Here is a 17,534-nt window from a genome sequence, read left to right on the forward strand (position 1 = left end):
TGAAAATGGCAGCTTGAACACTGAACCCTGCCCCAGCACATGTTTCAGGACAGTGGTTGGTGGTTGGTCTTCCTGCTGGTAGATGACACTCGATAGAAAGGAGAAAGGTAGCCAGAAATCTACCAATTGCTGCCCATGTTATGTTGTCTGAGGGTAGCAAGAATGACCACTTTGGGAGCTTTTTATATCAACTTAGAGCAGCATCTGCAGGCTGTCGTGCAACATCACACAAGTTCCAGCCCTTAGGGGCATGCGTGCAACGTCATTATGCTTGTAGAAAAGGGGAAGGGCTTGCACCACATTGCTGCTGGCATCCTGCTGACCTCCCTGCAGATAATGCATTTTGCATACTTTTCTCCCAACTCAGGGACAAAATGAAAGCCCATTACTGTGACCATAAAGAAGAACCATGGGTGGCATGCTCAGGTGTGGAAACTAAGTTCATGGACTACGCCTTATATTTATGTTCTTTCTTAGAGAAGGAGGAGTCAGCTGGGTAAGAGTCAGAGTTGGTTACAGCATCTCTACAGAGAATATTATAAGGTGTGAAGGGCAAATTGTATGGCACGTATTTTGCACTCATGCTCTGCAGTCATTCAGTCATTGCCTGAATCATGTTCACTGAGTCTAGGGCCCTTTCCAACGGTGCTAGGTTGACATATTGTGAACAGGGAACTAAGTGAAAACCAGCCAGTCAGCTCAAAGAGGCAAGTAGTGGGTGTGCTACTTCAGGAGATTTAAATGAGCAATGGACTCAGGACGAATAGCTAAGAGAGCTACCAGATTGTTGATTTTGAAGAAGGAAATGGACAGGGTCCTGCATGCTGTAAGGAATGGCACAATTTCCAGCTAGAGCTTATGAGTGAAATTTATATTTTATTTACACCCACCTGTTAGCTTGGAAATCTTTGGGGGAAATACCCAAATTCCATTGGAGTTGGGCAGCTTATAAGTTCAAATAAATACATAAATAAATAAATGAAAAATAATAAAGTAATAATACCAGATGTGAAATGGCAATAAAGACACCCAGATGAGTCATGTGAGTGGATATAATAGACCTCCTTCAAAATAAGTTTCATTCATGTTAATTTTTGAAGAGCAAGAAACAAGTCTTGTGAAATTTTGAACTACAGGAGAATATGGAAACCAGCGGCAGAAAAATTAGATGGCATCTTGGGAGAGGTTAATACAAATTTGTGGCCAGTGGAGGGCAGCATGTCACTGTATTATTCTGGCTGACTTGACAGCTCCCGGAAAGCTCCTATTTAAATGTATTTACAATTCTTTTATAGAATTGAATTCCAGTAAGTCCTAGATTTAGTTTATAAGAGCATCTAGAGCTGTGAGTACCTAAAAAAAGAAATGTTTTGGAAAAAATGCTTTGGACTTTGCACGGGGACAACTCTCTGTGATTCACTTAAGGAGCCCGACCTATTTTAGGCTTCCCTCTGAAGCCACTGTGTTAAGGGATTCACTGATTAAAATTAAGGTGAGTTTCGAATAAGTGAGAAGAGGAAGGATTTGTTTGTTTTTGAGGCTTACAATACTCTAAATTACAAGGACGCAGTTTCAATCATGTCACCATCTTGAATTTTTGACCCACTTCTGGAGATACGTCTGCCACCAAAGTAAAGAATAAGACCCCGAGAGACTTGGAAAGGAATCTCCCAGCCAGTCACATTTCTTTGCAGTGCTCCTTCTGTCTCCTTTATTCAATCAGGGAATCCAGGGATGGTGACTGGATGGTTGGTTGGGCTGGAACATCAGGACAATGATGTTCTCCTCCCACTTTCTAATGGTTAGGGAATCAAGAAGAGGTTAATCTGCAACCAATGAACTGTGTCAAGCTTCTCTTAACAACACTAGATCTGGAAGCAGATACAAGCAGAACCCTGCAGAAGGTCAGGCATAATTAATTAATAGCACAAAGTCCAAAGCTTTTCTAATAATCAGGACAAACACTGAAGTCCAGAGAGAAGACTTCTTAGCCTTTTCCCATCTCCTTCCCCAGTTCCCCCAAAATGACTAACATCATCCATTCATGCAAGAGTTTTAAGGAATCATCCTTAAAAATAAAGTTTCTTCCAGAGGTCAAGGAAATGTCTAAACCAATATAAGTATGTAGGGAATCCAGAATGTGACACAACCTTAACAAAGGCATTTTTCAATCATTTGATGATAAATTTCCCTATTCTTAGCCCAGAGCACAGGAGAATCCCTTGCTTTCCAACTGCCTTCTCCTAGATCATCCTGATTTTTTTAAAGACAATATATTAAACACAAGCTGTGTCTTAATGCAGCCTGATGGGCACCTAAAGGCGATGTCAAATCTCCCCGCAGCCAATAAAGACTGCCATCGAGTATTTGACATTGAATGTGGCATGTCATGCACATCGATGGAGGAGTGAAAGCTACCATTTACAAGATCAGTGACAATAACTATACAGAACTATGGGGGTTTGAGATTGCTTTAATATGATTGGTAACCAGCAATTTAGCTCACATTGTTTCTGACAGAGTGTCAGTCTGACATTATGTGAAATGAACGATTGGAATTTTCAAAGGATGCACATTCCTCTTTTTGGACAATAGCTATCTTAAAAAAAAAAAAAAAAAGCTGTGAGCCTTTGAGTTGACAGCTCACTATAAAATAATTGTTAAAGGCTGTTTAAAAATCATGTCAGTTGTATTAATTTTTTTTACCATATTCATTTTTACCCTCTGCTAGCGCTATCTCCATTAACATTCTACAAAGTCCTGACTTATCCTTGATGTTGTATGGAGGGAACTCAATAGGATTAGTTACACAGGACTGTAGAGCTATACATGAATTGATGCAACTGAGACTAGAAAGGAGAAACCATGCCTACAGTATCTGTTAAAAAAGCTAATTTCCACTAGACATCATTAGGGATGATTAGAATGAGAGAATTGGAATCATATTGGGGTTTTGGTAGACAAAGGCTGACTCTTAACCTCCTGGAACCCTAGATCAGGCGTGGGCAACCCATGGAATATATGTGACCAAAAGCATCCTATTTATGTCTCTACCTGTTTGACCACTGAAACTCAGTGGCAAGTAAACTCAATTTTGACTACATCATTTTCCATTTAAAAATGGAAAACTAAGGATGGAAATGGAAGCACAAGACCATTTGGCAAGTGAAACATGCCCATTCTTGCTGACGTCCCTCTCCCATCCCCTCCATTGGGGTCAAAAGTATTGTGGTAAAATTCTGTTTTGTTTTAGAGGTGCGGTTTTCAGCTAAACTTGTAATATAAAAGGGACTGCAAGTGTTCTGGGAGGTGAAGATTTCCATTTCTACCTCCTCCAAACTTCCCAAATCCCCTGAAAAATAAAATATTATTTCCTCTCCCCGTCCCATTCCAATAACATTAACAGGTAATCTTCTGTGGTCCTGGAGAGTGAATTGCAACCTCTTGGCCATAAAAGTTTACCCACCCTTGCCTTAGTTGCAGTTTCACAAGTGCACAGTTGAATACCTGGCTTAGATGTAGTAGTTCTAATTCAGATGCAGTATTGAAATCACTGTTTACCAATTCTGATATAGCAGAAGGTTTTGGTTTAGCAAAACACTAGGGTTTTGCATTAAGGTATACAAAAGAGGGAGGAGGGAAAAGTGTTTATTCTTGATCAAATATACCATGGTTTGTTGGACTGTTAGTTACATCTTAATCCAGATCTTTGGTACCTCAAGTTTGTTTTAGTTTTTTAGCCTGAAGTTGGTACAAGCTTTGATAAAGATGCTTTGATAACATGATGAGTTCTACTTGATAGCATTAAGTAGTAATAATAATGATAAGTAGTAATGATAATTATAATTATATATAATGCTTCTGATAGTACCACTGTAGTTTTACCAATAGTAAAGGGACAGGAAGAGTCACTCATATTTAATTGAGATGATATTTATGACAAAAACATTATATCTCAGCAGATTTTTTTTTTTTTATTACAACCCCATTCAGGTATTTTAGTATATAGTAACAAACTTGGGTGTTCTTAGAATGTAGATGCAATGAACAGCTCCAGTCAATGATGTTTCTCTGACAACTCCATGATGCAATTTATTTTCAAATACAACGATAGGTTGCGCATTAAGTGCATCCTTTGAAAGTATATTTTAAAAATATAGTAGGTGAAGAGGCCTTCAGGACATTTCTGATGCAACTTGTTCCCAGTTTTTGCATCTTCATACCATACTGAGCAGTTCCATTTTCTATCTCAGTTTCCAAGAGAAGAGATTGTTCCCAACCTAAGATATTGTTCGGCGTACCAGAATATTTCAAGGAGTACTTGTTGGTCAGAAAATTATAAGAATGCCTAAATAAACCCATAGGGTGTTGAATGTAGTATCCCAGCATTCTCTTCCCTTCCTTTCAGGAGAAACTTGAGATTTTATCTTACAGGATTCAGTGTGGTATCTATTAAAAATAGATAACCTGTGGAGAGATTTAGTTAAAGGTGAATATAGAAATATTTGCATAGGCTCCCACCTGGACATTTCTTCCATCATCACTTGATGTTCCTTAAGCTGTATGATTTTCTGCAGGTCAGCCAATATACATTTGCCATGTGCAGCTACCGAGAGAAAAAAGCTGAACCTCAAGAGCTGTTGCAGCTTGATGGATACACAGTAGACTATACAGACCCACAACCTGGTAAGTAAGCTGGTAGGCTGTGGTTTGTTGGTTTGTTTTCTGATGGTCTGCTTGCTTGATTATAAAATTAACTGATGTTTCTGTATATTTTTATGCAGAACACTTACTTATGTCATTTGCGAATTAGATGATCAAGATTATTATGATTACTGAAAACACAAAAATCACCTGGTTCAGGTGGTCTTAATCTTAAATGACTGAACTTATGAACATGTCCTAGAATAAGTTTTTGTACCAATGTAATGGACAGTAGACAGCATATTACCAATCTTTGGGGAGGGGGCAGAATTCAGGAAATTACAAACCAGTTTAATGGTTATATTAATTATATTACTGGGAAACATTATTGCAGAGAAACTTTGGCTGAACAACTTTAGTAAAGCTTTAGTAAAGCTAAGTCTTACATCACACATCTTTTAATATCCTTTAGCAGTATCAACCAAAAGGGAATGATGGGGGGATCCAATATAGTTGTTTAGTTTCACATGGCATTGACAAAACCCTTCACCAAAACTCCTGAGATAATTTTTTTCTCTAATGCTTATTAATAAGTAACAGATTAAAAGCAGAAAACACAGAATATAAATAAATGGGATGACTCTCATGATACAGAAATTTAAACAGTTGGATCTCTCAAAGGATGTGTCCTGAGATTAGTGCTCTTGATTTATTCATAAATGAATTGGAGTTAAGGATGAGCATGGACAAGTTAATTGATAGTACAAAAGGAGCAATGAGTATCTCTAAAATTATCTCTCCAAATTTGGCTTCCACACTGAAACGACAAATATAGTTTGATGGAAGAATATTGTGAGGCAAAAAAAAAAAAAAATCTAACTTCAGATATTTGCTAAAGGATCTGAGGTAAAGATGACTGATTGGAAAGGGGATGTTGGAATTCAGTGGATAGCCATACATCGGCCATCAACAGACACATAGAGATAAACCACATTTACACGCCATTCGAAAGAGACAATAAAAAAGCTAAGAAGGAAACAAAAAGACCAGAATACATCCTCTCCAGCAGCCTACACTCAGATAAGCAGGGATTAACACCAGACAAACAATCAAGCAGAAAACAATACCCTAATCAAGGAACTACCAAGGAGAAAACCACACCCCCCACTGGCAGGGCAAGCTGCCGTATATAAACAGGGAGAAAACCCCACACTCACTGGCACTGATGATGTTACCTACTCGGGTAATGAAATGTCTGCAAGGAAACAACCAAGCTCAGAGAGCACCAAGGACTCCACTGTTCAACCCAAAGAGATATTCTCTTCTATTAGTAGAACTACATCTTTTCTTTGGGGGATCCATGACCCTGAATGTTAAGTGCTGCTTTTCTGAATGAATGCTTTCTGATGTCTCTCAGGTTTGGAGGGTGGCAGAGCATTTTTCAATGCAGTGAAAGAAGGAGACACCGTGATTTTTGCAAGTGATGATGAACAGGACCGTATTCTCTGGGTCCAAGCCATGTACCGAGCTACTGGTCAATCCCACAAACCTGTGCCACCCACTCAAGTTCAGAAGCTTAATGCTAAAGGAGGAAATGTGCCCCAGCTAGATGCCCCAATTTCTCAATTTTGTAAGTAAAATATATTCTTACCAAAGCAAACAGTTTGGACTCAAAAATTGCTTGTTCATAAATATTGTGGGGGGAGGGGTTCCCACTATGTGTTTCATTACTTTTATGTCTGAGAAGTCTTCAGAATATATGCAAAGGATCAGGAAAAAATTTTCTTCCATAAAAATGCAGAGCAAAACCTAAAATGCAATACTTGATGTATGGACTCTAGGATTCTCCAAACCAACTCCTAACTTGTTCTGCCCCCCTTTTCAGTAGCACCCCCAACTTTTCAGTATTTTTGAAACAGACCAATATTTCGAAGGCAACCATTTTTGCCCTTTATAAAATTGATTATTGTGCAGCAAACAGCTAACAATTAGTCATTAAAGACTGTTGCTTTGATTTGGCTTCGATTTGGCTTCCTCCACAACGTGATGAAAGAAGGGAAGTTATAGGTCCACCAGTCTCTTTGTTTTAGAAATGGGATAGGCTGCAACCCTTCACTATGTTTGATATCACTTGTAATGCCATCACTCACCCACCCCTTTTCCACTTGCTTGTCCATTCCTACCTTACCAAAATTGCCCCACCATGGCCACTTTCTGGCTCTATTGCTTTGCAAGGAACTTACTCAAGAAGTAGGTTTCTTTCTGAAAGCCTCCAGAACATCAGCATCTGTAGTACAAGGGTTTAATTATGGCTAGTCTTCGAGAAACAGATCTCTAACCTTCAGTCTATAGCAATCTCAGCAGCACTGGGATTGCTGGGAATGGACAGACAGCCTCCATATGCAAGTATGTATGTGCACATATAAGAAGTATGGGATGTATCTAAGAACATGTGGCCCTTTCCCAACAAACATTTTAGCATTATAGACCTTTCCTCCTAGTCAATTTAAAGTAAAGCTTTAGGAATATATATGTGTTATATACAAGCCATTTAACCATAAATTAACATAACCTCAATGCAATTTAGTTATATTTACAGTTTAGTTAATTGGTTAACTAGTTAGTGGACTTATAGCCAATAGCATTTCAGTATCTTCATAGATAAAAGTATTTTTCCATTCATGTCTCGGAAATATTTTTGCAGAGATCTTGGAAACACTCCAGTCCTGGGATTTGGAAAGTTGCAAAGGGGGAAAATGCTGGATTGGAAGCAATCAGTTCTCCTAAGTCATTCTTTTGAATTGGAATATTATCCTCCATAGACATGATTTAATATATGAATTCATATATTAGGTCAGGGTCCATACATTATCTTAACGTGCACAAAAAACTAACAAGAAAAGACTAGGATCCTTATACTGATCTTCTTACCTATATCCTTTTGGACGTAAATTTTTGAATTTCTGAGACATCTGGACAAAAAAAATCCAGTTGGATTAATTTCTATGAAACATTTCACCAGGTCAATGAAGTTAGATACATCAGCCCTTACTTTTTCTTTCTTTCTTTCTTTCTTTCTTTCTTTCTTTCTTTCTTTCTTTCTTTCTTTCTTTCTTTCTTTCTCTTTCTTTCTTTCTTTCTTTCTTTCTTTCTTTCTTTCTTTTTCTTTTTTGGATCATCTGACAAGGCTGATTAATCTGAAGTATCTCAATCTTCACAGTTTTCTGGAATATTTTTCAGGTGGCCTAGGTTGTTATATACTGATTCTTAAACACCTTGTAATGGAAATATTTATTTCCTAAGACAGTATATCTGCAGGAATTTATAATCTTTGAAAACAATGAAATGATGTCCTCTGTTTTCACATGTGTGCATAACTTGGACTCTTGCTTAATCTTTATTACTGCCCAGCAAAGCTTGGTCTTCATTTCTGTATGAATTAAAACATGGCATGATGCAGGTTGGTTGAAGGATATTCATTTCACATTTTCCTTTTTGTTGCAAATATACATTACACAAGGAAAACTTTTGCTGATTTAAGCGGCAGTTGGACTGACTATCTGGTTGAAAGGCTGCAGCATTTGGGCCTTAGAATAGCATGTGCATTCTTTAGACATGAGGGCACCAAGAAAGTTTCCGGAGAAGCCCATTTCATGTTTCAAATTGTACAGCACATTTGCAATTTAGGTCAGGTAAGTAACAACAATGCATTTTTCTAAGTTGCTTGCAGAAGGACACTATGGAGCAATTTGGTGGCCTCTCCTAGCTCTGTGAATGGCTAGCTGGTTCCAGGGTGGGCCACAGGACTATGAGTTTTATTTCATTTTTCCTTTCCCTGTCCCAGCATTCTTCCCCAAAGCTGTACTGTTCCCATTTCAGCCATTCCATGTACTCTGTCTTTACCTGTCCAGGCTGCCCAAAATGCATCTTCCAGGGATTTTAACTTGTCTTTTTTCTTGTTGTTCCTTAAAGAATATTCTGCCTCATTTGAATCCCAAACTGATGAAGCCAAGAAGATTAAGTCCTTCATCCTGCAGAGTTTCTTTGATTAGAATTAGTGTTTTTCCTAATTATTCTTAACTATACATCTCATATCTTTGTTCTTTATAATCTTTTCCCACCATTAAGGTCCTTACCACTTACTCAGGGGAGGGAGGGAGATTTGAAACAATCTTCCAAAATTAGGTAAAGGGAAATCCAGATTAGCTATTATATCAGATTTTTTTTTTCATTGCTTTGGGCTGAACCAAGCATATGACTAAAAGTAGTTTCTTCCAATTTTATATTTTTTAGGCCCACATTTCTAACTCCATGCTGAGCAACCTAGCCTGAACAAGGCTAAAAGGAAAAGACAGAGAAGCAAGTTAGGGGGTTTGTGCACACATTATGTATTACCTCTTTGTGGGTATATTATGCGTTAGTTTTTGAACTCTTGATTTATATAGAACAGTGAGTTATTTGGATTCCCTGGATGCTTATAGTAGCTATAATGTTCTGTTCATAATGTACATACCCTTCACAAAACTGAGCAATTGAGAAGTGCTGTATTGCAAGATACAGCTTTCTTCCTCTCATTCTAGACTTGCTATCTAACCCCTTCCTTTCTAAATAAAAGAACAGGAACTAGAGAAAGCCTGCAGGCAGAAGATGTCTTCTCCATTTCCTCATGTTTCTCATATGCTTTAATAAAGAACAAGATACTCAAAATGGAAATTCCACTCTGGAGTCTACCTGTCCTTAATGGAAGAGTCACAAGCACCAGTCCTAGCAGAAGAGAGATGGGTGGATGCAACTTGTTTCTATCTGGTGATTTCCTTGTCACTTTCTGCTGTCTTGTGAAGTGATAGAAGACAAATGTGGTGAGGGGAAAAAAGCACAGACAGTCCTTATCACGAAGAAGTTACAGATAGGTAATAAGTATGCCTGATAGGTAGCTCAGAATAGCTGCAAACGGTGGTATGATGTTACCACTAGGGGCTGCTAGAGGTAACATCATAAGTAAAAAAACCACCAAGAGGTAAATATGAAGAAGTCTTTCATGTTTTTACCCAGGGACAAAAAGAACTAAATAAAAATCTAGGGGGTAAGTCTTGCAAATGCATAATATGTGCACAGGCCTTCAGCCTGAACCCATGCATTTCTGCTCTGTGGCTGCTCACTGGAAGATCTGTGAGCTCAGGCTGTGAAATTTCATGCTTTATTGATGCCTGTATATTTGCATCTATTGTTTTTGTATCAGAATACCAAGCTCCTTTTAGAAACACATCAGTGGGCAATAAAATATATGGAAGTAGAGATATAAATGCAGGAAGTGAGTCCTTCTTATGCACACATGATGACTGCTGTCAGATGTTCTAGGGTAACAGAACCAACAGTTCAGTTCCCATATAAATCAAGTATTGCATTTTCCAGTTGTTGTTTTTCCGTCTCACCCACAGAAAGGTAAGAATGGGGGTGAGAAATATTTTAATGTGCATTGAACTTGCAAATCTTTTTAGTTTATGTTTCTTGCTTACTGAAATATATAGTCCTTTATACATGGAAGACTTTAAAAGAAGAACATATTGGAAGCAGTTCCCATTTGTCTAATTGTTTTCTTGTGGTTAATATTTCCATAGATTACATAAATTGCCTAAAGATGGCAGAACTGCTTTGTGTTATCAACCAGAAGGGGGGAAAAAAATAATAAACCACGCAAACACCCCAGTGTTAAGCTGAAGCTGTTTGTAAAACAGAAAGTTGAGAACAACACATTTTTACAGTTGGGAAAGTTGGGAATAATACTTAATTCATTTGGTTCCTTCCTAATTTGTCTTAACAGATATAAACTTTATGCAACACTTGACTTCCCTTTTAATACTGATTTCCAAATCTGAGTGAAACATCATTTTTAGAAAGTGGAGTGTATTTTTATATGCATTTTTAAATATAGAAAAAATATAACCTGTTATTCATCTGTGTGTTTAAAAAAAAAAAATTACAATAGCCCTTCCTTGGGGAAGAAGGCTGCTATTTTTGTTGGTGGGATTTTTGGTTTTGTTTTGTTTTTGTTTTTATATTAAACCAAAAAAATCATAATGCAGTCCTATGGTGTTACTTGGAAGTTCTACTGTGTTCAATGGAACTTTTCCCCAAGTAAGAGCGTATGAAGTGGGAGCTTTAATAAGTCAGAAGTTTCACTTTATATATGTCTTCACTAAAAGGAACACAAAGTTGTCCAAAGCATTTGCTATTTACTTCTGAAGTAATATATCCCATTTTTTGGCATTATGTTAGTTTCATTAAATAATTACTTATTTGGAGATATGAATTTTTGTCTCATCTTATTACCGGCATCACTCAAAATGCATACAGACATATATACATATACCCATCAGAGCTTTCATTTTTATTATTTTCAAAAGTTATTTTAAACATGAAAGATTGATCAGCGATGGTTTCTCATATCATTTGTGCTTCTTTTTTTTTCCTATTCCATTTGTTTTATTGTATATGTTCTGTTTCATGATATTGATCACATCTTGTGCAAAACTGGGCTGTTGTTTTTGATAAGTTGTGTGATCCTTTGTTTTACCCTTTTACGTATTTATCTACATATTTATATGGCTAGGTTTCTCAAGCTTCATAAAATTTTCAGCTATTAAATGTTGTTGTTTGTTGATATTCTTTTTTTTCCTTTGTGTTTAGTTTTTATATATATCTATATATATTTCTTTCTTTCCCTTTGTTTGTATTTCATTCTTTGCTTGAACCCAAGTACTCTAGCTGCTAGGTTAGATCTCCTGTCTGCTTTTCTGAGCCTTGTTGCTAGTCTTTATGTTATTCTGGTTTGTTCCTTCTTACCCTGCTAACTTCTAGCTGGACTGAGGGGTAAGTGCTTCCCTGTAGCTAGCACAGCTCAGATAATCCGAGTCGATTATCTGACATCTGCAATGTGCTTTTTTTTCCTCCTCTTAAATCTTTCTCATGTTTAGATTTTGTAGTATAAACCTTCATATTATTTTCCTGAATTTAGGTTTGAAATATAAGTTTCCATACTGAAATTAGGGTGCATGTGTTGTTTGCATAATTGCCTTCTCTCCCTGGCTTTCATATGGGCATCAACTGATCCTCTTAGTAAAAGCCAACCATTAACATTTCTTCTTCTTCTTCTTTTGTTTTGTTTTTTTGTTTTGTTTTCATCCAAAGGTTGTAAACATGAATTAGCATCACAATGAGACTGTAACTCTTACCTTGCTGTTGTGTTCATGGAACTGACATCTAGTTTGGCTGCTTTAATGCCTGACAACAGATCATTCTGCACTTTGCCAATTTACTGTTCTTCCTTTTTTTGCTTTATCCCCGTTCCAACGATTAGCATGATGTAATGCAACAGCAGAATGATATTAAGGCTGGACACTTCCGAGAGTAGAAAGGTAGGATAGCAAACCTGATGAGGGAAGGTGCAGTGTATTAAAGGGAGAAAAGTCAGAAAGGGCCATAATAAAACATTCCTTTTGGGTGCAAGGATGACTCCTTATTCATGAACAGGTCCCAATTATCTCCACCTTTTTAACAAATGGGTACTAGGGAGATGTTCACTTGGATGGACATCCGGTTGTGGTTGGTGAGCGTGTGTTTGTGTGTGGCTGTATGCACACATGCACACACCTCCATGAGAGAGAAATGGCTTAGGCACAATAGGGTTTCTTCCTTTACACCATTTTCGCCGTCCCCTCCTTCCCACCCCCAAGAAAATCCATTCAAAAAGGAATGTATAGCATGCAATTTCAAATATATAACTCATAGCCAAGCAACACTTAAAAAAAAACAACAACAAAGTAGGGAGTCTATCATTTTATTCTTTGTTTATCTGATTTTTCCTTAGTAATATTTGAGGGTTGTTTTTGTTAGTTTTTTAAAGACAAGCTGAAAATGCTTTCTAATTAAGCAGAGTTGGGGTTTTCTTACCTCTAGGTTAACGTTTAAAGAAACAATATGTTGTACTAATTCTTTATTCATGTTCAAAAAGCTGTTCCTCAAACAAATGGTGAGTGCACCTTTACTTAAGAGGGAATTGAAACTATGGTATTATTGGTCACGAGAGCTGGCAAATATGTATCTGGAGTATTCTGTATGCGAAAATGAAATGGAGCAGGTGGATTCATTCCTCCTGACCCTGAAAAAAATACTCCTTCTGCTTCTCCTTCTGCTTCTCCTTCTCCTTCTCCTTCTCCTTCTCCTCCTCCTCCTCCTCCTTCCTTCCTTCCTTCCTTCCTTCCTTCCTTCCTTCCTTCCTTCCTTCCTTCCTTCCTTCCTTTCTCATACTTTGGATACCAGGCAGAATTTCATCATCACTTCTAGCAAATATGTAATTTTTTAAAATCATTTTTTTAAGTTGGTGGGGGAGGAATAGTGCAGATTTTTGATAGAATATTTGATTTAATTTTTTTCTAAATAAGTTTCTTTCTTTCTTTTCTTCTTTTTTTCCTTTCCTTTCCTTTTTTCTTTTTAAATGACTGAATGAATTCTGGTCTGACAGCAGTATATGTATGTTGCATTAGAATGCATTCCTATCCTCTTAACTGTTTTATTTTCAACAATGTGTGTGCTTTTAGTTGCTTCAGGTCTATATTTTTCTTTCTTGAGAACACTGCTATGTTTTCTTGTATTGTCAACTTGCAGATGCTACATTACAGGAATACAGTATTAAAATATAAATTCAGTTTACACATATTTTTCATGGATTTTAAACATACTATAAATCACTGTTTGGGGTTTTTTAACAGCAGTTCAGAAAAAGAAAATTGCCCATCCCCAAATATTTCAAAATGTGATAAATGCTATATTTTTCCTTGCTTAAAACCCATTTATTGAGTGGGCCATTTTGTTTATTTAGAAACTATTAAAACTATTCACTACTAAATCCTGAATATAATTTAATCATAATTTAATCAGGTTTATACCATAAGGAGTAAAACAGCATGGTCAGATTTATTAAAACCCCAAAACTGAGTACTGATCCATTTATTATTAAAATAAACATATTTTAAATCCTGTAACTCAAGAAAAGATTATAGTGCACTCTAAAACAGCAAGAGAAATAGGAATATGATTACATTTATTATTCAAAATATCCCGACCACAGATAATGTTTGGTGTTTTAGATGTAATGTTTACATGGTATTTAAATTCCTCCCTCTCAAAATCTAAAGGTGCTGATTCCTAAAATTGAAAGGTGTTCACCACAAAAAAGTAAGAACCTTATGCTACCATAAAGATTTACAGATTTGTGATGATATCTGTTTGTTTGAACCAACAGTTGTAATAAAAGTAAGGTGTAAATTATGCCATCGTAAATGTATTCATCTTTTAGGGATTACAAGACTTGATTTTGCAGCAATAGACAAACATTGAAATATACAAAAGTGTTCTCAGACACTTTGCTGTGATGTTTTTATTATCCAGTAGTTGCCTTTCTGTATATCTATGAGTTTAAAAGACTCTAAAGAAACATAGCAAGAGTCAACATAGCCTACAAGAGATTTGGTTTAGCCTGCAGTCTTCATCCACAAATGTGCAAAGCCAACAAAGAGTTAAGAACATTGGAAAAAAAGTTGCCATACTCGCTTCTGCCAATAAAGTATCTTCTGGAAATATCTTTAAATGAGTAACTGCCATCAATCATTGTCATCCCTTTATTTCATGTCTCCTGATGAGGTTGACTAGTGTCATTGTTTGTTACTGTCCAAACCATAAGTTCATCCTTTTAACGTCAAGCAGATATGACAAGCACACATTTTCCAGATGAATAAAATACAAAGTCACCTTTTACTTTACAATTGGATGATTGTTGATCGTGTTTTTGATAATTTTTTTAATAAACAAATCTGTTCCAAACATTTATTTGGATGCTCACTTGCCATTTCAGCTCAAACAAAGCTACGTATATTCCTTGTAAAAACAGATTAAAAAGCTCTTAAAGAAATTAATACCTTGTAGCCTTTGATAGCACAAGTCTTGTACACCATTTTGCACCCATTCCTAAGACTCCAGCTGAATGTTACTAAACAAAATATTAGAAAGCAGTAAAATCAATAAAAAGAGAAAGGTATTTCTGTCTCCTTTGATGCATAGATTCCATAAAAATAGTGCCTCTTCTAGGACCAATTTATAATAGTAGGAGGAATTCACTATTTTTCAGAACAGTGTCTTCTTGAAAGCAACTTAGCTTTCCAGTTTCAAACTTGTATACAAAGCATCATTAATGATACTCAGTGTATATTCTGTGTTTTATACCAAGTCAGATCATTCATCCGTCTGACTTCCATTGGCTGGCAGTGTACAGGCTACAGAACCTTTCCACCTGGATCCTGTTTAAACAAATTCTAAATAGAAACTCTCTTTCTTTCTTTCTTTCTTTCTTTCTTTCTTTCTTTCTTTCTTTCTTTCTTTCTTTCTTTCTTTCTTTCTTTTTCTCCTACCAACAGCAATACCATATTATTAACTCATCATCACTATAGAGAGGAAACATAGGGTTCTTCACGTTGCTGAATACAGTACCTCAAAGTGCCAGACTGAATGGCTAAATCTGAATGGTCTAGAAGTTGTAATGGAGCAACATCTGTAGGGTTATAGATTTCCCACCCATGTTCTAGATGATCTCCTATTATTTGCACCAGATAGTCATTGAGATTATAGAACAAAAAAAGTAGTCTAACTAATATATTTTTCTTTTTAAAAAATCTACAAACACAGAAAGAAAAATATACACAAAAAGCTTTATGCCATATAGTTTTTAAAGAGTTTTAAATAATAAGAGAATCACAATGGAAAGGAATTGTGTATGACTGTAGAAATATACATTTGTATATGCTGTCAAAAAGATTATTTCAGGATTTTTAGACAACCAAAATGCTTGATGTGATCAGTAATTAACTAAGATGTCTATAATCTATTTGTATATTTTTATATTGGCAAAAATGATTTAATTCTTTTTGACAACTGGTTAGAATATTTTTCAAACTTTACTGAATATATTTGAATAATAGCTGGCAGGAAGTATATTAAAATCACTGGCTCCATGTGTAATATAAATTACAGCAGAATGGAAAGTAAAAAGGGACGTAGGTCTGGATTACATACACTGTTTTTCTTAGAAAGGAAAATGTTTCAGTAGAAGGCTATTATTCTGCTCCATCCAAATCACCACTGCTATTAATGTAGGCCAAAGAAAAACCTTAAAACAGCATGTTCATATATTTATGTTATATTTGAAGGTGGGGATGGGAAGAATCAGCATTTTTCATTTAGTTGCTAATTAATATTTTATCTTCCAACACAAATTCTAAATATTCTAAAACACAGCACTTTCTTTTCTATGGCACTAGATAATAATTACTGTATACTACTCAAACATACAGTAAGGTCTCTGATACTATAGCTCTTATTTCTGGATCTCCAGAAGCTGGTCTTTCATAAGAAAAGCATGAACCCACAATCCTCTTCCAAATGTGTTGTGGCAGTTTCAGGTCTGCAGAGATAGTTAGCTTAGGCACAGCCAATGCGCTTTGCTTGTGAGTTGAACAGAAACACTTTGGCCAAGCCAATACACTATATAGATATGGTGATGTACATGTCCCACCATCTCAGAACTTTGATGTTTCTGATCACCATAGTTGCTGTAGTTGCATATTGAGCTGATTTACATGAATGTGCCACAACTTGAGTGTAAAGCAGCCACAACCGCTGTGCTGGTCTTACGCACTTCCCAGATGCTTCTGCAGATATTGCCATGGTGTATGAAACACTGATGACATGGAGAATGCTATAAGTTATGACCAGAAATCTGGGAATTGCATCTGCTGCAATTCAGTAGATTGGGGAAGGATGCTTCCATAACCACACATATCCCATGCTCTGTGTGCAGGCTATTTTCACAGAACTGCTATCTGATTATAAAATTACTTGTTACTTCATGTTTCTCACAATAGACTGTCTATATGCATAGCAATGGGACATGAAAAGAATCATCATTTCACACTGAAATATTCCATGCTTCCAAGAACATGAACAGCAAGTCTAGACTGTGCAAGCTTATAAGAAATAATTGACAAAGAAGTCAAGATAGTGGGAAAGCATGGAAAGAAGGGTAGCACAGTTGAATCTGACTGTGCAAACAAACAATGTATCATATGTTTAGAACTGTATCTGCAGTTAATAATTCTGGAATGAACACGGAATAACCTAGAGGCAAATCTTATAGAAGAGAGGGTTCTAGTTATTCATAGAAGATTTAAAAATTAGGAAAATTGATAGGTTAGAAGCCTGGTATTTCTATTTTTCTGTGTAATCAAAGATCTTCTGAAGTCCGTTTAAGGGGAAGTATTCCCATGTCAGTTGTTTCTGCTAATGGAGGAACTCATATATTCCAATGAATCAAAATTTTCTAAGTGCCTAAGTTCACAGCAACATACTCATCCAGATGATGATTTGTTTAGTTTTGGTTTAGATTGCATCAATTCCACTGCTGTGTTGCCACATGATGTGCTACTTGTCTAGATTATGCCTGAAATCAGACCTTGAGACAGGTGAGATCAGTTCTAGAGTCAAGGCATGGTGGTCTGGGCACTTTAAGACACACAAGGCTGAAAAAGTGTAGAAATACCAGAGAGTTATTTCAGACAGAGTCTCAGCTTTGCTTATTAGCCAGGTTGTATGCAGCCCATTGGCTGTTCTGAGGAATTCTAGAATAACCAGTTTTATATCACCTGTTCCTTATTCTGATAGAGTCAGCTGGGTTAAGGACTAATTAACATGCACATGCATTACAAGCCCAGGTCTTTAGCTTTGTGAAAGTGAGGCATTCCTTGCATTGATTCCACTCTTAAGACCTGTTTTTACTGCCAAAA

General features: G+C 36.5%; 1 protein-coding gene across 1 annotated transcript in view; it reads left to right on the forward strand.

Annotated features, from left to right (window-relative positions):
• Positions 1–17,534, forward strand: part of CADPS (calcium dependent secretion activator) — a 402,311-nt gene that overhangs the window by 211,374 nt on the left and 173,403 nt on the right. The window contains exons 10-11 of the mRNA XM_088134415.1: positions 4,578–4,686; positions 6,062–6,274. Of these exons, the coding sequence (XP_087990541.1) occupies positions 4,578–4,686; positions 6,062–6,274 (322 nt within the window). The remainder of the gene's footprint in view (positions 1–4,577; positions 4,687–6,061; positions 6,275–17,534) is intronic.

The sequence above is a fragment of the Python bivittatus genome, unplaced genomic scaffold, assembly GCF_059951505.1.
Source record: "Python bivittatus isolate LINGU-HERP-01145 unplaced genomic scaffold, Pbiv_v1 ctg000080_np1212, whole genome shotgun sequence".
NCBI lineage: Eukaryota > Metazoa > Chordata > Lepidosauria > Squamata > Pythonidae > Python > Python bivittatus.